At 44.5% G+C, this 24,458-nt stretch overlaps 1 protein-coding gene across 3 annotated transcripts in view; it reads left to right on the top strand.

Moving 5' to 3' along the window:
* Positions 1–24,458, top strand: part of ASTN2 (astrotactin 2) — an 856,022-nt gene that overhangs the window by 97,902 nt on the left and 733,662 nt on the right. For all 3 annotated transcript variants that reach the window (XM_081282178.1, XM_081282176.1, XM_081282177.1), the window contains exon 2: positions 20,770–20,957. In XM_081282178.1, the coding sequence (XP_081138304.1) occupies positions 20,770–20,957 (188 nt within the window). The remainder of the gene's footprint in view (positions 1–20,769; positions 20,958–24,458) is intronic.

Consider the following 24,458-nt stretch of genomic DNA (forward strand, 5'->3'; position numbering starts at 1 on the left):
AGTGGATTCCACACATATCAAAAGTGGGAAAGCCTTCAACTTGTGATCCCTTCATTTTAGAAGTAAGGAAAACCCAAGCCCAGGGTGGAGAATGAGCTTGTTCCATGTCACAGAACAGAAGTGAATGGCAGGACCGATGAGGAGCCCTGGACCCTGAGTCCTTGTCCCTTGTGATTAACACAAGGGATGAACAAAAGGGGACTTATGAACCGAGACTAGACTGGCAAGTCCCATACCTCCAGGGTCATACTTACCCTTGTGACCATAGCTGTGCTTTCTTTTTCTTTGCTTTAATTTTTTTTCTCTTTTTTTCCCCTAAAATAGTCTACGTATTATAAATGGAAATTCGAATATCATAATGACACATGGAAAACCAACATTGCTTACTAAACTGAGAAGGCCACTTTAAAAATAAGTACTGTGAAAGCAAAACAGTACCATTCCATCCCAGCCTGCTGAGGCGAACAGCCCGCCTGGGGTTTGTGCCCCAGGCCTGCTTTCTGGGGATTGATAAAGACATGGCAGCACCTAACAGGCACTTCCTCCTCCTGGCTAACAAAAGGGCTGAAAGAAAGGGGAGAGCATGTGACTTTCTCATTTTGTGATTCTCTATTTATTATTTTGATGAAAATGACCTCATTGTACTTGTTCTCTCTGCATTTCTGCATTTTCCCACACTTTTGGGAAAAAAAATGGCCTTTATATAGTAGCAGCAAGGGCTTTTCTCACCACCTTAGTAATAGCTGATGTGTATCAAATTGTGTATGACCTCCTTTTACACAGGGTCAGCTGGATATAAAGATGGGGAGACAGAGGGATGGTAACTGCTCCCACAGCTTTTTAGGGACTAACGAGCAGAGCTGGGGTAGACCTTGGTGATGTGGCTCCCGAGCTCCACCTTAGCTGTGCTTTCTGGTCATAATGGGGTGAATTCTGAGGACCTTTGGAATTATTCTCTCAAGTCAGGCTAAGAAAAGCTTCAGCAGAGATATGAGTGTCCTGAAAAGAACATTTGTTCACTTAATAAATTCCTGAGCCCTTATTATTTTATCAGGCATTGTTCTTGGCTCCAGGGGACCCAGCAGTTAACAAAATGGGCAAAACACCTACTTCTGTGGGACTTATGACCTACAGTCTGTGTGTGGGGTAGTGTCATTAAAAATAACAATGAATGTTTTAGACAGGGTTTTTTTTTCTTTTTTTTTTTTTCCTGTCACTAAAAGACCTGACAAGAACAATCTTGGAGGAAACATTTATCTGGAGGTTCATGGTTTCAGAGATGTCAGTCCATAGACAGCTGGCTCCACTCCTCAGGGCTTGAGGTGAAACCGAATATCATGGTGGAAGAGTGTAGGGGAGGGAAACGGCTCACATGATAAGAAAGCAGAGAGAGAGAGAATCCACTCCACAGGTACAAAATATATACCCTGAAGCCACATCCTCAATGACCTACTTCCTCCAGCCACACCTCACCTACCTTCAGTTACCACTCAGTTAATCCTGTCAAGGGATTAATTCACTGATTGGGTTAAGAGTCTCATAACCTCGCCATTTCTCCTCTGAACCTTCTTGCATTGTCTCACACACAAGCTTTTGGGGAACACCTCACATCCAAAGCACAACAACGAATAAATCAGCAAATAATGATATCTATTAGGAGAATAGGTGGCAGACCTTCTGATTTCTTTTTCTGAACTTGTTCTTATGCACTGAGTGATTTTGAGCTTATCTCTCTCCCTCCACTTCTGCTTCTGTAAAACAAAGGTGTGCATGAGATGCCCAAGGCTGAGACTGAGATTCTGCGTGGGGCTGTGCTCCCGTCTTGCTGCAAAGGTCAGGAAGAAAGTAGATGACAATAAATACCCTGAGCTTTCAGTTGGGGCTGTGTTCCAGGAGCCAGAATGACTGGCATCTGCCTCTTGTGGGAAACTGGGCTCTGGAAATCATTCCTGACTGGTCACGAGCAGGGTCTGCCGGAGATGATTTCATTAGGAGGATAAATTTAGAAATCAATTATAGGCGTTCTGTTGTCTTCCTCATGTCTTCTCGTAAAGCAGTTATTTTCTTTCTTTCTTCTTCCTTTTTTTTTTTGTAAGTCTACCATTTATTGAGGACTTATATCTATGCCTGATGCTGTCTTAAGTACTTCACATGCATTATCTCAATTAAGCTTGAGCAGCCCTGTCTTAAATTGGGCTCTCCAGAAGCAGACCTGGGGGGAGGAGATGAGTGCAAATAATTATCTGAGAGGTGATCCTAGAAAACCCATGGGGAGACAGGCAGGCAGGGAGGAGAGCCAGTAAGGGTGTATAATGAACAGGGGACTGCAATGGACAATGAGGACTTCAAAGTATACAACATGCCAGGATTATCACGAACTGGGGCACTGATCCTCCTCCTCCCACCTGTCATGGACCAAAAAGTACTCCTGCTTAGAAGGGGGTAAGTAGAGGGCATTAGAGCTTCCTGTTATTTCTGGTCTGCCCTTCATGAAGGCTGGGATATCCTTTGGGCAGAGACTATAGGTGCCTGCAGGAGAAAACTCTACTGGCCTGGACAATCATCCCTCAGAATCCATGGGTTCCAAGATCCCCAGTGTGCCAAAATCTGTAGTTGTTCTCATCCCTTATATAAAATGGCATAGTATTTGCTTATAACTTAGTCCATCATCATCAATATTTTAAATCATCTCTAGATTACTTCTAATACCCAAACAATGAAAATGTCCTGTTCTGCTTAGGGAATAATGGCAAGGAAAAAAAAAATCTGGGCATGTACAATTTTCCCCACTGGTTAAGTCTGGATGGAGAATCTATGGATATGAAGGGCCAGCTATACTAGAAGGACAAGTGCCAAGGAAGAGGTGGCAAGGTTAAGACTGTATTGGTACACACCTCGTCAAGTCGCACCCTCACTAACCATGTTTCAAGGGTGAAGGAGCTGAGGCTCAGGAAGGGAAAGTGTCTAACTGTGCAAATTGCAGGGCCTGGTACAGAATGCAAATGTGGGGCCACTTGTCAACAACTTCAAGATGGCAATAGAGGAGTCATAAACTAAGTGTGGGGCCCTTCTGAACACTGGGTCCTGGGTGTCTCATAAGTCATGTGCCCGGGAAGTCAGCAGAAGTCCAAGACCCTGGAGCACAAAGTGGCACTTCTGGGTCCCCCATTGGCCTGACAGCCACACTTGTCTACCACACTTCTACTCTTAGTTCTTCCACTGCTGTTCAGAGTGGAATGGATAATGTGGGAAAGGAGACTGGATTTCCTTTGAGAGGGCTGCCCACTTAGGCAAATTCCTTCCCCTCCCCAGGCCTCAGTTGGCTCACAGGTAGAATGGCTTTGCTAATCCTGAAGCTCCAGAGATGGAAGGACCGCTCTCTCTTCAGCACTTGAAGACCTCAGAGGCATCTGCCTTTCTGCCTTCTGGATTAGCAACCTCGGGGTGAGGATTTCTCAATCTCAAAATTGCTTGGTTGGCTACAAAGCACATCCTAAAAAGTGGGTTGATCTCAGGGTCAGAAGGCTGGAGGACTCATTGACCAAACCACCACCACTTCTGATTAGTTTTGCTATCTCTAGATGATCTCTCAGGGTCCATCCATCTTTGGAGTCTTACGCTAAGTTACCAGTCTCATGGGAATTAGTTAAAGCAGATAGCAAATGTGGCATTATCAGGAAGGGTAGTAAGAAGACTGTCGTTAGCCAGGGAAGCAGGAGGAAGGCTCAGGAAGTCTGAATGCTGACCCCTGAGCCAAGTATGTATATGTGTACACATATGTGCACATGAATATATAATGGGCAAATATAGGTAATTGTGAAGATCCTATGAAAAATGAACATAAAAGTCTTGGATAATTGATGCTTATTGTTGTGATCAGACTTATGGCAAGGGACAGGGCATGTTGGAGGTCTTTTTTTTTTCCTTATTTGGAAAACATATTATTTTAAATTTTGTCATGCTTTAAACACACCATAAGACAGGCATTGGGGGAAAAAGGTATTAAAAAAAAAAAAAAAACAAGCATTGGCCCCAAGAGTCTAGGTGAATGCAAATCCTGCCCTGTTTCCACAGCACTGCCAGCATCTCCTACAATGAAGAGCTCAGTGCATATTGTTAGAAAAAAAGAAAGATGCACTATACTTCTCTTGAAACTCTCTTCTCACTTCTTTGGCCCATTTTCCTTTCCTCCCTTTGTTCCCTGAAGTATCTGTCCTTCTTATCTCCTCATCCAGTTCCGCATGTCCTCATAGGCTGGGGAAATGCCTCTGAAGTGCACTGGTGCTCATCTAGGAAGCTAAACTCCTGAAAATGCACTTGAAACAGGAGGATTCCAGAGTCCAGGTAGGAAAACTGGTCAGCCTCCTGCCAGATTCCAATGAGTACTGAAGGTACTTTGAGGCAAGCAGACCTGAGTTTGGATCTCCATTCCTGCTCCCTTCTAATACAGTTAGTGCCTTAGACTAATGTCTTCACTCTGGGAATCTCAGTTCCTTTTCTCTAAAATGGGCTTGCCTGTGGCTTTCTTGAAAGTGTTCTGATGATGCAATGGATTCCTTTATGCTGGGCGTAGTGCCTGACCTTGGAAGGGTGTGAGGAGAACCGGTGCATTATGTCCACTCTGGTTTTTCATGATCTGACATCCAGGACACTGGCTCTGGCTTCCTGCTTAGTATGTGGAACCCAGAGCCCCATGGGAATGTCTCTGGACTGCCTGGGGCTTGGCATCAGCCGGCCTTTTTCTACCTCATGTCAGTCTGTCTCTTTCAAGGACATCAGGCCGAGGGGATGAAATAGCAAATCAGTGGAATTTTTTTTTTCCCATAACAAAATCAGAAAGGATTAAGTGGATGGACAGCTGGGGAACGGGGCTGTTCTGCTCTTCTTTGCTCCACGATGGCCTGTCAGTCATACTAGAAAAGAAGAAATAGGCTTTCAGGAAACTGCAGGAGAGGATTTGGACTTTCTCCTTGAGTGCAAAACAAGGCCTCCAGGGGAAGAGATCCAGAGATAGTCCAGGGGCTCAGAAGGACATTCCCCAACGCCAGTTATGTGCCTGCTTATTTGAGGACACATATGGGAACTTGGGTATGTCCTTAGGTTAAATGTCCCCACAGCAGTATGTACGTGAATGCCTGAGTACCCATGTGTATGTCTGCCCATGAATGTGGCTGTATGCAGACATATGAAAGAAGATAGTGTGCACGAAGGTCCACATATTCATGATTGAGCATGCATGATAGAGGATGGATAACAGAATAGGTATGAGGCTGAACTAACTGCACATACTATGTGAGAGTGTAGGTGGGAGGGTTCCACAGGTCCTTCAGGTTGCTGTGTTGTTGGTGTTCATGCATGTGCAAATCTACCTGTGGATACCTGTTCAGGTGTGTCAGGTGATGATGCCAGAAAAAGGAGAGAGCAGTTTTGCACAATGTATATGTGAAAAACTTCAGATGCTGTATCATTAGTGTCTGTTTTCATATTTGAACACATCAACTTGCATGTGTGTGTGCCTGTGTGTGAGAAAACAGCCACATGTGTGAGCACCCTGATGATCATCTTTAAGAAGACTGAAAGCTTTTCTGGCAGTGGACAGATGCAAAGATTCATGAAAAACATGCATCTATGAGAACAGACTTATAAATGTGTGTACTTACCTGGTTGAGCAACTTTGAAGATATTTTTAGGTTGTGCAAACATGACTTCTGGTGTACCTGTAATTCACCAGGCCTGATTGCCCTTTTATTTATTTATTATTATTATTTTTTGGTACCATGAATTGAACCCAGGGGCTCTTAAACACTGAGACACATCCCCACCCCTTTTTATACTTTATTTTGAGACAGGGTCTCGCTAAGTTGCTGAGGTTGCCTTTGAACAGGCAAACCTCCTGCCTCAGCCTCCTGAGCTGCTAGGATTACAGGTGTGTACCACTGAATCCAGCCTCTTTTATTTTTTGTAGAGATGATTTATCGAACTTGGCTTTCACTGTCAACACCAGTAAACAGCCTGGTTCCCTCTATGATAATCACACCTGCCCATTGCAAGGGCATTCCTCCCAGCTTCTGGCAGGATGGTTCCTTCTAATGTATTCACTGTGGACAGGAAATGGGATGATGGTCATGGTGGCAGGAACTATACCGCCATATAAGTGGTCGTTAAAGAGAAATTTGCTGAAAAGATAAAATGGCTATAATGGAATAGACGTAATGAATGGAAGGGACATTGAGGGCGTGAGCCCTTCTTCTCCCAGTTGTCATTCTTAGAAAAATGGTACAGCTGAGATGCATGTATGGAGATTCATCATGTAAGCTAAATCAGGTGATAGACTTCACTCTGTTCTCTGATTGCATAACACAGTCTCTATAAAGACGGAGAATGAGATCAAAGCACCTTTCCTGCTACCCATCTTTTCTAGTAAATATTCTAAACAGCCTCAGAAGGTACTACAACTGCTTCCATTTTATAGGTGAGAAAAGTGAGGTTCATGGAGGAAGGTTCCTTTCTCAGCTGACACCTCAAGTCAGCGGCAGAGCAAGGAGGCTACTCAGAATCTAGCAGGTTGAATGCAGAGTCTGTCCTTGAAGTCAAGAGCCTGGAGTCTCACAAGCCCAGCTCTTGATTGGCTCTGTAATCTGGGACAAGCCCCCTTTCCTCTGTAAGTTTCAATCTTCTTGATGCTAAGTGAGAAATGGAGACTCAAGGAAATGAAATGTGAAAACTGCCAGCAAAGGATCTGGGGCAATGAAGTGCTTCTAGAAATGTTTACTGAGCTGACACAAGTTTGGAGTTTCCATGGTTCTGGAAGTAGAAGAACAAAGTGTGTAGGGCCAGTGGAGATGTGACAACTCAGACTCACGATGATTCCTAATTGGACACCCTGAGAGCATTCCAGATTGTGACCATAGTTCTCCAAAGAGGACGTTCAACAGATGTGATTCTTATTCTCCAGGAACTTACAATCAAAGACAAGCCTGGGTGCTTCCGAGCTAGTGATCCCAAACGTCTCTATTAACTGGAGCAAAAGCAATTTATTTGTGTAGCACTGAAGTTCGTGGTGGTTCGAGCAGCATTAACTGCTGCAGACCTGACTGAGCACAGACTAGTGCCCATCCTTGTGTTGACACGTACCTCAACGCTAGGTACTTGTGAATTGATTGTTACCTGTAACTGATGGCAATGTTGGGAGAATGGAAGAGAAGATGTACACACAGCTGGGAACCCTTTAAGCATTAAACCAGTACCAGGCATTCTGTTATTTTTAGATTAAGTGGCTACATTATGCCAGGCACTATTCTAGGCACTGATTACAAAGATAAGAACCAGTTCCTGATTTCCTGGCCCACGCTCCAGTAATTATATTATTTTCCTGAGTTTACATAATGAAAGTGAGGCTTTGAGATGTTAAGTGGAAGGATTTCTCAACTAAAACAAGGGACAGAGGTGACCACATAGGTGGTTCCTTCTGAGACTAAGCTCTGGCCCTTCACTGGACTGGGGAACATGAGTATTCAAAATCTAGAGGGACTTTCAGTCTTTCCTGTTGAACCACTTGGATTCCATTTTCTAGACATCTTCCATCAGGTTGACTGATATTGATCATAACCTCCACTTTTGCACAGAGAATATTGTATTTAATGCTCTTTTTCATGAATTTCTTCCTTTACTTCCTAGAGAAGGACTCAGGGGAGGGATCAGTCCCCCTTTCTGGAAGAGGAGAAGACCCAGAGCCAGAGATAGAAATGTCCCACCTAAGGTTACAGAGTGAAGACAAGAATGGAGTTTGATTTCTCCCCTTGCTACCCTGGTAAAATGGAAACAATATTCCATGACGTCACCAGGGGAGAGGTATCTGGCATTTAGACTGAATAAAGAGGTGGCCCAGCAAGGTCCCAGGACTCCTGGTGCCTGGGACCCCTGGAGAAGGGCGTGATTTGTCAAGGACAGACACCCTCTCCTGGTCAGGAGAGGTGGTGAACCATTGGAAGTATTTTTTCCTCCCCTTCTGATGCAGTGAGAAATTCCAGAAGGTAGACTCTGTTTCCTCCATCCCACCCTCAGTCTGGCATCTTCTAATCGGCCCTTCCCTGCCACAGGGCACCATCTGTGGCCAACCTAAATTGGACTGAATGGTGTGGAATTGCAAGTCAAAAGGGTCCTGTAATCATTCCGCTGACGCCCGGGGCTCTGTGCTCCAGCGCCGCCGTTATAAATAAGGGTAATGGAGTAGCGGCTGAATTACAATCAAGGCTGCTATGAACACACCAAACAGGCACAGAGCTTATTTAAGGAATATAGAGGCAGATTATTCTCCCGAAGCAGTGCAGTTGGAGCCAATCAATAACCACTCAGTCCCTCAAATCAGGGCCACAGAGACTTTGATTAGGAGCAGGAGGGGCTGAGGGAAATATGGTAGGATAGTGCTTGGGGAGATCTTCAATATCTGTTTGTTCTGTGCTGCACAGGCCCAGTGAGCACTGACTCTGAGCTGGGTGTGGGGCAGAGGCAGGCAAGCAGGGTGATGAGGCCTTTAGTTTGAAGGAGCTCGGAGACTTGGGGAGCAGAAGGTAGGTGGGGTGTGAAATAAGTAAAGCAATGATTCCCACGTAGTGCGATAAGCAGAGCAGCGGAAAGAAGTGGGGCAGGGACACCAAACCCAGCCTTGAGGAGAGCAGCAGCTCACAAAGCAGGAGACAGCAGTTAGCTATTGCTAACATCAACCCCAGACTTAGTGGCTTAAGGCAATTGTTTTTGCTCATATTTAATAAGGGCTGGTGACTTAGGCTGGGTTTTACTGGACGGTTCTTCTAATGGTCTGATTTTTTGTGGGCTCTGTCCTATGTCTGCAATCTGCTGGCATGTACTCTGGAAGCTGAAGACCCTCAATGCATGTGCTCATAGATCTGGTGGTTAGCAGCAGGCTTTGTCTGGGGCAAAATGTAAATGGATGACATTTTTTTCACTCTCCAGTGGCTCCTTGTCACAGGACAGTTGTGGCACTCCCAAGAGTGGGGAAGCTCTAATATGCAACTGATTTTTCAAGTCTCTGGATGTCACCCTAGGTATTGCCCCACTGGTCAAAAAAAAAAAAAAAAAAAAAAAAAAAAGTCATGCAGCCAGCTCTGAGTCAAGGGGAGGAGAAATAAACTCACATATCAATGGAGCATCTGCAATGTCACGTGACACTGGTTTTTAGGTAAGGGTAGAAGAGTCATTGACTGTTCATATCATCTACTTATAGCTGAGTTCAGAGGATTAGGATTCAGAGGCAAGGCAGGCAAAAAAAAAAAAAATAATAATAGTGAGAGCAACAGTGAAGTAGACCACGCAGGAGCACCTACTGGTCATGGTTGGCTGTGGCCCAGGCCACTTGATCCAAACAAGGCTGCTTTGATAGGTGCCATGCCGAGCTGTACCGTAGTGGTCGCATGAACACAGGGGCAGGTAGAGCCGTACATTCTTAGACTGAGGGATTCTTACCTGGTGCTTCCTACTTCTGAGTCTCAGTCTATTTCTCCTGCCCTCTCTATCTCAGCATTTCAATCCTGGGTCTCACCTTGCTGCCCCCTCTTTACTTGGGCTCCTGTTTTAATCTTGTATCAGTCCATATTCATCAATCTCCTGCTGTTGCAGAAAGTGCTGAGCTACTGAGGGGAAGACAGGAGATAAGAGTGATTCCTGACCCCAAATAATCTTGTCATCTAGCAAAGCCAATGAGAATGGGGGAGGGGGGTGAGTGAGACTAGTGACTGGGAAGGGAGTAGACACCTGCCAGGGAGTTTCAGGCTCAGAGGAGGGAGAGGGCCTATTGGGCTGCATTCTTCAGAGAGGCTACTTTAACTGAGTTTGAAGGATGGGTAACATCCATGAAGGCAAAAGAGGAAATCAGGGTATTCCAGGCAGGTGGCACAGTATGAAAAAAGACTGGGTGGCAGGGGTGCTCCTTGGGGCCAGTGGATGGTGGTGTGGCTTTCGTTAAGCATTGGATTTAGGCCAAACTCTGACACCAGGGTGGAATCATCCCAGGAAGTCCAGCCTCTCCCTCCACTCTGCAGCCAGCTGGTGGAGTGGGCATCGGGTCTGATCAATGTCTTGCTCTCTGTTTGGGTACTGGTTTCTCCAAGGCTTATTTTTCCTCCCTTACTTCTGACTGCACGGTGCTGCGCTCCCCCGACTCATCACACTTTATTACCTGTCACGTCTGAATCCACACATGTGGCACGCAGAAGCGGAGCCCCCTGGGTTGGGGATTGACAAGTCAGACTCAGTAAGGAGACAAAGGAGGCTTCTAGGCAGCATGTTCAGGAAAGACCGAGAAACCTGGCATTATGAGAGAATTTTATCATACCTCCACCCCCATGCCGCTTAAGTCACTTTTAGGAGTCAAGGACCGTCTGCCTCTCTTCTCTGCTCTGCCCCTTGTGAATCTTTGCCTCTTACAATGTAACAAGAAAAGCCCTGAATTATATGGCTGTGTGACTTAAGGCAATTTGTGTACCTCTCTGGTCCTTATTTTCCCAATCAATAAAACAAACATGTGAGATTGCTGCTATCCAACACTTTACACTCTATTTCTGTTGTGTTTCTCCATGATTCCAGGTCATTGCTATAGAAAGGACTGAAAAGGGATAGAGTCCAAGTGGTCCAAGTGGAATAGGCTCAGAGGCTGTTTGCGAATGAAGTGGGAAGTTATCTCCATGCCCGCTGCCTCCTTTCTCTTCATATTTAGTACTGTCACATACACCCCCATTGCTCTCAAAACAACCTCAGTCTTCTTTCTTTGACAGTGGTGAGATGGAAGAGTGATGAGAAGCTCGACAGCTGACAGGGAGTATCCATATGCTGAATGCTGTTCTAGGCTCCTTCAGATTCTCACGACATTCATAAGAGATTGGTTTTGTGATTCCCATTTTTCCTTATGAGTCAAGGGAAGCTCCGAGAGAGGTAAACTTGACTTGTTAAAGGTCAACCCAGAAAATGTAGAAAGGATCAAAAATATCTTAGCTCTCTCTCATTGTAGGACAGAATGTATCCTGTACCTCTTTCTCAGATGTTTGCATCTTAAAAACAGAGGAAGCAATACATATCCCCAGTGAGTGGCTTTATAATACCAAAATATATAAACAGAACCTGGGAGCAACGCAGAAGGGTGACTGTCTTGGTGGTTATTGTATCACACCTCCAGGATGAATACAAACCCTCCATCTCTTTATTCAAACATACAAGCTCCAGTTCTCATCTCAGGAGAGACAGCATAGAGCATGCTGAATTTGGAATCAGGAAATCAGGTCTTGAATTCATGTTCTGCTTCTCAGTAGGTGGGAGACTTTGGCAAGTTGGGTTATTTATTCTCCACTGAAAAATTGATATTCTAATATCTACCTGTCCTATGTGGGTTTCCCATGAAGATCAAATAAGAAAATGAATGAATGTCCCTAGCTCAACGCCTAAGGGAGTTTTGGCAAATGTTTCCTTGGACATCCTCTCTCTGCATTAGTTTTGCATTATTGTGGGACAGGGAACGGGGGGGAGGAGGAAAAAAATTCATTGTTGAGATAGAAAGAGAAAGAGAGGAGAGAGAGAGAGAGAGAGAGAGAGAGAGAGAGAATAGCAAACACATGAAGAAAATAATAGAGTATAAGGAAGTTAAATGACAAAGAAAGAACCAGTGTAAGAACCAAAAAAATTTTAGCAAGGAGGAGGGAATGGTTCTGGAGAATGTAACTAGGAGTAATGAGAATCAATTCCATCAACCCTCCATCTATTTCCAAATCTAATCTGAAACGATATGCTTTTCTCCCTTGCCAATATCTCTTAATTCTTCTCTTCCCCTCCCTTATTTAACTGGGTATAACTGTATTATTTATCTCCACTGAATGGCTTAGGAAAACAATTTTGTATAAAAGATACAGTTCCCAAAGGAGGTGGAAATGGGCAGATTGGAGGCTCAGGCAGAGATAAGCGCTGACAGCTGGGGTGGGAGGGGGAGTCTGAGGTCCTCCTGGGATATCCTTCTCCAGCTACTGCTTCAGGGCCTTGGCTGTGACAAAGCCGTCACCACCTCTTCACCTTCTATCCTCCTGGGCCACCTCCTAAGCCAGCACACCATTACCATCATCCTGCAGGCATTTCACCTGCCTGATATCAGGAACTCTATAATTATGAAATATCCACAATAGACAATACCTCCTGCTCTTTCCAAAGCCCTAATCCATGAGAAGCATTGGGTGACCTCACACATACTCCCAGAATAGTTTGTGCATCCTCTTTGGTGGCCACTACCACACAATGGTCACTTTTGTTGATCACTTTTGTTTTTTGCTCTCCTTGACTGTGATTTTCTCAAAGACAACAAACTTGGGAAACGTGCATTGCATGTTGCATTTCTTAAACAAATGCTTACCGTACACGTACTACATGAGAAGTACTGAGGACACCAGTGACCGGGACAGACATAGCCCTTTGCTCAGAATGAATGATTAAATAGGTAGATGAACAAGCAAACTGAAAGAAGCAAGGGGACGTGCTGCTGTAGACCAGATCACGAAGTCTGGGAGGGCAGCAACCAAGCAGATCTCTTCATCTAGTCAATCCTCAGGGCCTAGCACTGTGTCTGGCACCTTTTAGACAGTGCATCAGTAATTTGTGAGAAATATATTTTGAAACCGAGGATAATGACTGCATTTGCTTTCTGGACTAACTGCAGAACCTTGCAGATTTGCAAGCACGTTGCTATGTAAGGCCTTACTTTTTCCCAACTCTACATTAGATGTAATGTAAGTAGGACAGATTGTGACCCTCGTTTTACAATAAAGAGAATTATGGAGGCTCTGTGATTTGTCCTCAATCAGTTGGTATAAAGGGAGCACACAAGTCTGCATTTCTGACTCAAAATGCAGTGTTCTTTTCACTAACCCAAGCTCTCCGAGGAGGTCAGAACAATTGGGATACATTCACCATCCATCCGCCCATTAACTCTTGTACCCTGTTGTTTTTATTTTTGACATGTAAACAGCTTCATTAACCTCTGAACCAGGGTTTGGTCTGATTGCACCAAGGAACTCCAAGTGGGACCTGGCACTTTCTGTCCTACTAGAAGATAGTCCATGGGCAAGACTTGAAAGCCCCCTTTCCTTTCTTTTGGGGACTTGATATGCAAACCTCTGTCTGCTTCCTCCACAGTGACGGACTCTATGGTTCCTGCTGCCTTCTCCCCACTGTAGCCCTTTGCACATGTGCAACCCTCTTGCCTCACTGCATTCACACCATTGCTGCACCTGAAGGGCTTTCTGTCTCATAGATATTTGTTGAACTCTGCCCCTCTTTTAAGACTCCTCCATGACGGAAAAAGTCATCTCCTCTCCTCTAAGCTTCTTACTTCAATTTAAAGCTATTTATAGCATGCCTTTGCTCAGCCTCTTGGACTGAGCTCCTGAGGACAGAGCCCTTCAATGCCACATCTCAGAAAATGTTTGACTAACTGGACTTTTAAAGGGAGTGTAATATTTGCATAGGTTACAGAGATAATTTATATTCAATATAGAAAATACAAAGAAAAATGAATCACCACATCATTAAAATCACCTCTGAGCCTATCATTTAAAAAGTACCATTCTTGATGTTCTGGTATATTCTTTCCAGCTGTCTATACACATACTTAAAAAAAAATCCTAAGATTGCCTATTTTCTATATAAACTTCTTCCCTCTCACTCCATGACAATGTAAGCTCTTTGAAAGTTAAAATTATCCTTCTCTTCATTTGCATTCTCCAAGGTGCCTAAACTTGGGCCAGATGCTAGATACATTTCTATGGAGTTGCTATATGGGAATCACGCCACCACCGATGTCCTGAGTTGCCATCACTTCTCTCTTTCCTCTGTGAATACCCATCAGAATTCAGATATGGAGACAGCTCAGTTCAATCTGCAAAACATTTATGGAGCCTCGACTCTGTGTTCAGCCACTGTGCCAGGCTCCACACTGCACAAACGACTCGGACATATTCCTGCACCAGCATCCAATGAGAGAGGTTAGCTGTGTAATGAGATCATTTATTGTCTATCAAAATGGTGAAACAGCATACCATGACTGCACATATGAAGTAATACACAACAAATGTATCTGGGTAGTGCTTTTAACTATCCGGAACATGCCAAGAGCTAATTTTTTTATATTATCGCATCGGATTCTAAAAGTAAGTCCAACGTCAGGCACTGTTATTATCCTCATTTGGAAGATGGGGGAAACTGAGGCACAAAGAAGTTAAGATCTTGTCCACAGACACAATAAATTGAACCAAGGGGAGCTGGGATCCAAATTCAAACAGTTGGTCTCCAGAGCACGTGCTGTTTTTCAGCAAGAGGTATTTCCTCCTTTTGGAAGCACAGAGGAGTGCTTAGCTCATAGGCATCATGGAAGGCTTCCAGAGCAGGGCACAAGGTTGAGTGGGGAGAGCTTTTAGAGACTCAGAAAAAGCATCTTCAAAGACAGTGAATTAGGAAATAGCAGAGTACAGATGGTCTCTGGTTTTCAATGGTTTGACTTAGGATTTTTCAACTTTGTGACAGTGGGAAAGTGATATGCATTCTATAGCAACTGTCCTTTGAGTAACCATATGATCATTCTGCTTTTCACTTTTAGTGATTATTTGATAAATTACATGAGCTGTTCAACTATTTATTACAAAATAGGCCTGTGTTAGGGATTTTGCAGGACTGCAGACTAATGTAAGTGTTCTGAGCATAGTTCAGGTAGGCTTGGCTGATTTATGGCAGTTGGCAGATTAGGTGTGTTAAATTCACTTTCGACTGAAAATATGTTCAACTGTGTGTGTGTGTGTGTGTGTGTGTGTGTGTGTGTGTGTGTGTGTCACATGGAACCCATGGCCTTATGCAGGTGAGGCAAGTGCTCTACCTTTGAGCTACATCCCCAGCCCTAATATGTTCATGGGTTTATAAGATGATGGGTTTGTAAGTTGAAACACATCTGCACGTGTGGTGAATTACAGAACTATCTAATGAGAGTTGACATTTAAGTTCAAGGAAAAGAGTGAAAAGAGGTAAGAGTGGGGAACCATGCCTCCTGTGCCAGGTCACAAGGGACCTGCTATGCCAGGCTCGTGAAATTAGATTTTATTCCAACAGACATTAGAAACCACAGGAGGATTTTTGAGCAAAAAAAGTGACAAGGTCAGGGTTATTAGTTAGAAATTTCATCCTGATGGCCATTTGAGGATGGTAGGAGAAAAAAGGAAGGTATTGGTTAAAGGGCCTGCTGAATAGCCTCATTTTGCCCTTTGAGATCTGATTTACGCCCATGTCCACCCTGTTATATTTATATTATCGCATCGGATTCTAAAAGTAAGTCCAATGTCAGGCACTGTTATTATCCTCATTTGGAAGGCTGACCTGTCTGTCTGCTTCAATTAAGCACCCCTGGGTGTCCCACTAAGGTTGGCTTCTGTGAGATGCCTGCAGGAAATTGGCAGTGGGAGAGGAGTGAGGCTGGGGCATTGGACAGCGCCTCCCTGCATTTGCAATGGCTGGGTTATTCCACCTTCCACCAAAGACTACAGGTGCCACCTGACAGCAACGTCGTAGCTCTTTCCTACAGCTGTGGCACTTTTAGGGTTTAATCACTACCACTAACCCCCACAACCTTGTGATGATGCCTTGCTGTGGCCAACCTTGGGTGCTTCATGCCTGTGATTGGTCCTCTTGAACCGTGCTCAAGCCTTTGTCAGTGGTCCCTTCATTAAACACTTCTCAGTGACGTTATTGAATGTCTCTTTGCTTCTCAGATGAGTCCCCCAACTAGCACAGAATCATTTGCTATAGCCCACGAGATAAATGACAAAGGTTTGCATTAATTAACCATTGTAGAGAGCAGAAAGAGGACATGTTTCTGCGATTATGTCCCATACCTTCTCAGCAGGTCCTGCTGCATGATGATCACCCAGGAGTGCTAGAACAGCTAGTGGCAACGATGGTTGAAGTCACCGTCACTACCTTTCCCAACTCCACCTGGGCAGTGGGTTCTTCTATGCTGTCTTCTGTGATGTCTGCTTCCCCCCTCGAGGCAAAGACCATTTAAGAACTCATTGAAAGTTAGTTCTCTCTGAGTTTCTGCAAATAATTGGCTGGAGGGTCAGCTGGTACCGTGGAATCAGAAGGCCTGTTAGTTAACCACTGGGGAGATGTTACCAAGATGGCTGGTGATCAGAAGAGCTGCTTATTTTCATAATGACCTTCAGGAATTAAATAAAAATACAATGAGTGCCATGGATTCGGAAGAATAAGCCAATTAAAAGCACAACATGCCTTCGGGAGTTTTCGTTTCTTTTCCAGGAGGCTGAAAGGCATCCGAGGCAGGATGGCAGTCTACCCAGAATTACTGATGAGGGCTGATCCTCTCTCTTGGCTTTTGCAGGATGGTTGAGGGGATTTGAGCCTGTTGAATATTTCAAGAGCTGCAGCCCATGGGGGGAGAACAGAGAAAGGTGAAAAGGCAATCCCTGTGTTTCTTTATGATTCCAATATAAACCCGAGCTCTGCAGGTGGGGGGAGGGGGAGGCCAGCGCTGGAGTCAGCCTACCGCCGGAAGGCATGGCGCACCAATTCTCCCACTTTAATATCTGCTGTTTCATTTTATATTCATCATGTCAGCATAATCTGCCTTTATGGGAATCGTCTTGGTTCCGGACCAAATGCGTTTAGTCCCCCTTTTGCTTTAAGTTTGATTGTAATATGACTTGAAGACTTCAATGGAATGTTTATATGGAAGGACTAGGGGAAGAAAAAAGGAAAAATGCAATTGGAAAATCAATCAGCAGGGAATTTCAAGAGCTGGCTTTGGCCATGCTACTATTTCTTTGACCTGTTTTTAATGGACACAGGACTGGCTTTCTGATCAAGTGGACTCCACTGGTTCCCTGCTGCACGCTGAATAAAATACATACTCCAATATAGCATTCAAAGCCCTTACTTCAGTGTGTGGACTACAATTCCAGCCTAACTTTATGCTGCACCCTAAGGTGCGTGTGCAGCTTCATGCTCCTGAGATACCCAGCCAATCCCTGTCTCCTTCTCTCCTCTGAGGAACACCAATCCTTTGCAATGCCCATGCATTGTGTCTGGGGAGTAGTCCTTCATCTGCAAGCTAAGAGGGTCCCATCCCACCTTTGAATTCTCATCAGATCTTTACTTATTCTTTGATTCTTTGATGAGACTGGACTCTTTGTATTCTATTTTTATGACCACCTTATTATGGATAAGTGAAAGTATGTGTATGTGTATATACACATATGCGCATATATTATGGCAATTCAGTCATTATTTACTGAGCACTTATTATGTGTCTAAGCACTTTTCAATGAGCTCTAGAAATGGAAGGAATTAAGACAAGCAAGTTCCCTGAACTTCTGGAGAGGCAGTAAACAAATGTTCAAGTGAATACATAAAATAAATCTCTAATCATGATAAGTGCTGTAGACAGTTTTTTATAAAAGGAGTATAACAGAGATCAGATGGGCTTGGAGAGGAGCACTTTGGTCAGGCACAGACTTTCTGAGCAGTTGTCATTGGGACTGAGAGACAAGTGCTGAGAAGCAGCAGCTTGCGAGTTCTGAGAGGAGGGTTCCAGAAAGGTAGGACAAAAGGTCTGTGTGCCCTGACACAATAGGGAAGTGGTCTGTTTGAGGAACAGTTGTAAGATCTGCAGGGGTGCAGCAATGTGATAGAGGCTGCAGGAGGAGATAGGCTAGATTTGAAGAGGGTACATGTGTGTGTGTGGACAGCAGGCTGGGTAGAATTTCTATTGCTGAAGGACCATGAGCTCCCTGAAGGCAAGGGTTATGTTTCATCTAACTCCATACTCTGAGCTACTAAATGGCCTGGGGTTGAGTCAGTTCTTGATAAAGTTTATGGAATGATTAACTAAATGCCTGAACCAATGAATGAATGGCCAAGGCCTCTGGTTTCTACTAAATCAGTTTTCTCTTTGAGTTCTTGTGCTCCCTCCCACCCCAACAATGGTTTCTTTTCTTTGTAATAGAGTGAGTCCAGAGCCATTCTCTGTGATTCAATATTTACTGTGTTTCACACACTGTTATTATCATTTAACGTTTACTGTCTGCTGACTGTGCACTCATCGCTGTAGCAAACAAAGAGCTCAATCTAGTTTTGGTTCGTGGGCTAATTTAGTCAAGGAAAAGGAGACAATACAAGTACGACTGGCGGAGGAGAGATTGCGGTGACTGGAAACCCACGGGGTCCAGCTGAGCACAAATCCACCTTGCACCAGTCACGAACACCACCACCCTCTGTTTTCTATTCTGAATATGGAATCATGGGAATGGAAAGCTGCTTTTGCAGTGGGATTCAGGCACAGGAGAAAGGAGCTTGGATTCCCACCAGCCTTCCTAGTGGAAATATATATATCTATAGCTTCCTTCTATAGGAAGCTCTGTCGGCCAGCTGTGGCCTGCCTTGGGGCTTTCTGTAGGTGTCATTCCAGGGACTCTTAGCACATTCAGTGCCTGTCCAGTCAGCAGCTGAACCCTCCTTCCTGAACTACTGAGTTTGACACCACTATTTCTAGTTGCAACTGTCAGCCCTGGTTCCCTGGACCTCTGCTTCTGGGCTTTGTGGCACTCTGAGAAAAATGACTGAGGTGCTGAGCAAGGCCATTTACCGTGTCTTCACCTTCCTGGGGCCTAGCTGGTGGGCTGCCATAGAAGGTACTGCCCATGCCTTGAGCACTGAGGCTGGCAGGTGGGTGGTGGGGGAGCCTATCACCTCAGCCAGGGAGGGAGAGAAGGTGCTGGGGAAAGACCCAGCTGGTTCCTCCGCCTGGGCACCACAGTGAACTCAGGGCCCTTGTGAGGCTCATGGGCCTAAGAGATGATGAAGTTTTGTGATTACCTCCAGCCCTGTTTAATCCTTCAGGCACTAAGGGGATGCCAAGTATAGGGGCTTTCGGCTAATAACTTCCCGTGTTCTGGCCATTTTGTCTTTCACTTGGAGTCAGATGGGAGGCCCGTGGAGGATTTCGAGTGGAGAGGTTAGTGGTACGAGATGACTTATGCTGTGGCAAGATGCCCCTGGCTTCTGGTTGAGAACAGACAGAAAGGGCAAGCAGGGAAGGAAAGAGCCAAGATAGGAAGCCCTTTCAGGAAAGGAAGGGTGTCATCTTGGCCCAGGTGGCTGAAGCAGAGGAGCTAAGAAGGGTGGATGGATTTTGAAGGATTTCCTCTTGGGAGAGACGGCAAGCAGTCAAGAATGCCTCTAGTTTTGTTTTTGTTTTTTTTTTTTTTTCAGAGTAACGGAAGGGGGAATTAGATCCTGTTCCTATTAATAATGATGATGATGATGATAAATCGATAGCTAACTTAAAAATTCATAGCTAAATTTTTCTTAGCACTTATTAAGTGGCAGACATTCTTCCCCTAAGGGCCTTTTATTACAAACCTCAAGGAGTTAGTCTGTTGGGAATGGACCATACACAGACACTACAATAGACTTTGGTGAGTAGATATCGTCTCCTCATCTCTTCAAGGTGATTCTTTTCATTTCAATGTCACCATACATGATGAGATGATTGGGTAAGGAAAAGTTCTAACTTGTTCTGCCCAGCAATCTTCCTTGAGTGTGTGTGTGTATGTGTGTGTGTGTGTGTGTGTGTGTGTGTGTGTGTGTGTGTGTCTACTTGTCTACTGATGGAAGCTCTTAAGGCACCTTGTCTCCCAGAGTAACTCTTGCTTGGTACAGACCTGGCATTTCTCCAAGAGCCCCACCACCCTTCCACTGTATTCACAAGATGCATAGATAGGCCCTTCTGGGACACTTCCATGGATGGATGCATGCCTTTAGTAGAAGGCACTGGAACAAGGTTACATGATCCCAGTGCAATGGCTTTGTTGGTGCTTGTGCCATTCCCCTTCTTCCCTAATAAGAGACTGATGTTGGCATGACAGAATACTAATCAATACTATTCAAATGACAATTAAAAAAAATTTACGGAGTGGGGGAACAGTATAGAGATAAGAGTTAGGATTTCATGTCAGGAGACCTGATTTAACAATCTGTTAGAAAGTTCTAACTTATATTTATCAGACCTTGGTGTATGGCTTTTCAAGTATTTTTAAGACATGGAACCTTTTGTGCCAATACTCCCTTGCTTGGGAGTGCAGTGTATACACTAAGAAAATGGAGCCACTTTCATCAATGCAGAAGAAACAGGCTCAGAACAACTCACTGGCCAAGCTCCTTTCCATGCAGGATGACCCGGAGAGTTGGCTGTTCTCTTGGGTCTTTCCAGCTCTAAGCTTCTTCCATGAAACCTCCAGCTCAGCTTGTCAAGAATTTACATGTCAACTCTATTTCTCTCACAGATCTCCTGCATTTCCTCCCAGCTGTATAGCCTCAGAAGAATGGGGCACTTTCACACTTTTGTATAGTTTCATTGTATTTTGAAGTAAAAAGAATTACCTTTTCATTCATGGTGTCAAAAAAAATATTGCAACAGACAAACTGGTCCAAATTTCTCTCTCTTACTTGGGACAGATCTTGACCACTGTTTTGCCATCCCATCTATAAACAGAAGTGATGATCCCTGGCTCACAGATTCAATGTAAGGAAAGGCATTTTGGCATAAGTCAGTGGGTCCTGAGCTCCTGACTCTGTTTGGCTCCTCCCCCTGAACCCCTACCCCAAGAGCACCAAAGTCAGACGTGTAGCTCACCCTGTGCCTTGGGTCTTGTCTTGTAGAGATGTCTGGTACGGCTGCGGACATCTCGCTGGTGCACTGGAGACAGCAGTGGCTGGAGAATGGCACCTTGTACTTCCACGTCTCCATGAGCAGCTCTGGACAGCTAGCCCGGGCCACTGCCCCCACGCTCCAGGAACCCTCGGAGATTGTCGAGGAGCAGATGCACATCCTCCATATTTCCGTCATGGTGAGTGAGCGGGGATGTGATGCGGGGTGGGGAAGGGACAGAAAAGAGAAGAGTCACAGGGAGGCAGGAAAGTGTCAGCAGATAGAGGAAAAGAACTGGCCAAGAGCAAGAGGTTAGGCTGATAAACAGCAGGGCAGATGGATTCTGTGGCATCACCTGGAATGATGCATCCCCATCCATCATCTGTCAGCTGTGACAAACTAATTGTGCTTCAGAGAAGAAAATAAAGGGTCTCCAACTCCTTGGCCTTTTGGCTGACATCTCCGGGAATAGCTGTTTAACATCTGTCACGTGCTTGGCCTGCTTTGCTGAGGGCTGAGGTTCAGTGCTCCGAAATGCAGTTGGCCTTTCCAAGAATGACTGAACAAACAAAATTGGAATAAAATCAGAACAGGCTGTGGTTCCCAAGTGCCCTGAGGTGTCGGGGGCTTTAAACTTCACAACTACACAGTGGCTCCTGAAGATGGGTTGTCTGTAGCCAATGCAGCCCTCTTCAGAGGCCCCTCCATTAGCCTCATGATATGGTCATGCATGTGGCAGCAGAGGGGAAGGAGACTTACACAAGGTGACATAGCGAGGGAGAGAGGGAGTCAGTTGCTCTTGAGCATTCAAACCCACTTGACTCTGGCTACAAAATCTGATGTCCCCACTCACCCTGGTTTCACTCAAGAATTTCTTAAGTGTTTACCACATGTCAAGTACTATAAGGGGGCACATTTATGGAGCCCATTTAGGGGCACAATGATCTGGCCTGTCACCTCCACAGTATAGATGAAGTTATGGGTGCAGAATGCTCTGCCTCTGTTGGCTCATTCAAAAGGCTATTGGGGTGGAATCACTAAGTGGGAGTCTGAAAGAGATGTATTACTGGTTTCTTTAAAAGAAAGCTGTAATTAATGGCATGTGTGGTACATAGTAAATAAGCAAATAATTACAATTTGCAGAAAGCACAAGGTCTTATGAGCTCAGGATAAGATCTAACGATGGCAATACCTGCCGTCCCCCCTCATGTTATAATCCTCAAAGCCACTCTTATTTTCTCCATTTCTCCTTTAGCATGGCTCCACCAGGGAAATGAGGGTAGAACAATAGTATCCCCAACCTGTGTCTGAGAATTTGCAGCTCACAGGGATGAAGTGATTGGCCTAAGTATTGTCTCCCACCCCTTCAAGTCTTCCTTGTACTCAAGAGTCAGTATTTATTGAGACTGTACCGTGGTTCAGACTTTTAGTTTTGGTCTCTTTTACTTGTTTCTTTTTAACCAACACAGTTGCATTAAGCATTCTGATTAGGACTGAAGTGGAACTTGGAAATTTTCTCTTTTTGGAAAAACATACACATACCCCAGCCAGATAGCAGCGTTAATTTTGGACCTAACGCATGCTTATCACGTGGAGGAACAAATCAAGGCCTTTGTGTTATTCATGGAATGAGTGTGATAGACTTTTCCACATATATATTTAGCAAATGATGCAGCCACATGCCAAGACAAGTGGGTGCCTGTATGATAACTTTGGGGTGCAAATTTGTAAACACCATCTCAGGGTATTTGCTGAGTTCCTTGGGGAGCACGGGACTCTAACTGATGTTGAGGAAGGTTGAGGATTGTGGCTGCTCTTCTTCTTTTGACAGTGAGATGCAGTTTTGATTGATATTTATTAGACATTTTCTGGGTTTTGGCACAGCATTTGCTTACATACATTCTTCTCATAACCCAGTAGCTTATATCATATTATCTCAATTATAAATGAGTCACCAATGTCCATTTTCTGCCTTTAGGGCTTTAGTTTCACTAAGTCAGATTGTCTTCCCAGAATAGTGTTCCGTGAGTTCAGCTTGAAAAGGATAACACACTATGACCTAGATGCCATCGAAATTCCCTGTAATCCAGGATTTGACTGGCAGAATAGGGAATATGGAAGTAGGTATATACCAGACCATCCCAGCCCCAGGCTATTATCCCTTAGTCCTTTCCATCATTTAGGGATCCATGCTCTGGCTTTCTTCTGCCCCCACTAGGGATAGTCATGTGCAGAGCACACTGAATCCAAAGGTCTATTGAAGCAGGTATGTGGATGAAGACCAGCTGCTCAGAGGTGGGACCAGCCTCTGAGAATGCTGCCCACCATGTAGAGGTAGAGAAATGGAAGGTTATAATTGCAGACTCTGGAGATTGTGAGCCTTAGCAGGAAGTGCTAATCTGCCACTCTCCTCTCTGGATCATCTTGAGCTAAGTATTGTCCATTGTTTCTGTCATCTGTAAGTTGAGGGTTGTATTAACTCCTAGGGTGTATGCCAAGTCCTTGAATCAGAGAAGGTTAGCATGTGAGAACATTTGCTTCTATTATTAGGGGCATTTCAGGTGAAAAGTTTGATATTTTCTGATTTATTATACTCTTTCATTTTACAGAAGGCCAAACTAAGGTCCAGTACAGTTAAGGACTTTTCTACAATTCCTCAGTCAGTTAGCAGGGATTAAGGAATCACCAGGTCTCTTTGTGACTTGGACTCTGACCTTGTAGGTCTGGCCACAAACAATTCAGAGAGAATAGAGTGTTTGTTTTTTTCCTCCCCCAGTAACCATTGAAAATGGCATTCAAGATTGCAGACTATGTCTTCTCCTTTCACAGAAAAGAAATATGTCTCCCAGTTTCACAGGAGAGATAATCTGAGACTCAGCAGATCTTGACTCTCTATGAGTATGTGGCTAGCAAAAATGCGGTTCTGGGGCCAAGCTTTTATGATGCCAAACTCATGTTAGGTGGCTATTGGATGAGCCATTATTTTTCATTTTTGGTTAATATTGGAATTAGTACATGAGAAGACCCAAATATCTCGTCATATCTTAAAGGAGTCTGGCTGCTCAGCACAAACATTCTCTCTGCCCATGCAGGGAAATCAGATCCCACTCTGCCACTAGAACATGCTATAATCCATGCGTGCCTAAGTGGAACCAGCATGCTCCTTAGGTTTATTAAGTCCTGAATTGAGTATCTCCCTGTCCTGGAGGGTTGTATCACCTGACTATTAACATCCCAAAGAGTGACGCAAGAAGGTGCTCAGTGAATCTAGGCCAAAAGAAGAGGGTAGACTGTCATCCCCCAGATTCCCCAGCCCAGCTACTCTGAGCAGTTGCATTTCCCCCTCAGCTGTTCAGGAAGCAGGATGCAGAGAAGAAAGCAAAGGTTTGGAATTTAGCTGAGCTGTCTCGGAACCTAGCTTCTCTTACTATCTGCTTCCTGTTAGTTGTATTTTGAGTGAGTTCCTTAACATCTCTGAGTTTCCAGATCTACAAAACAAGCTTAATCATACCAATCTCACAACCTTATTGGAATGAGTAGAATATATAGTAACTAGTAAACTATAGAATAAATAGTAACTAGTATCCATCAGGGCACGTAGTTGTTACTGAAGTCCTAGCATGAGGCCTGATTCCAAGGGTTCCAACCAACCAGGTCCAGCCACTCCAAATCCAAACAGAAAAAGCAAAACAAACAAACA

The sequence above is a fragment of the Spermophilus citellus genome (genome assembly GCF_964194105.1).
Source record: "Spermophilus citellus genome assembly, chromosome: 2".
Lineage (NCBI taxonomy): Eukaryota > Metazoa > Chordata > Mammalia > Rodentia > Sciuridae > Spermophilus > Spermophilus citellus.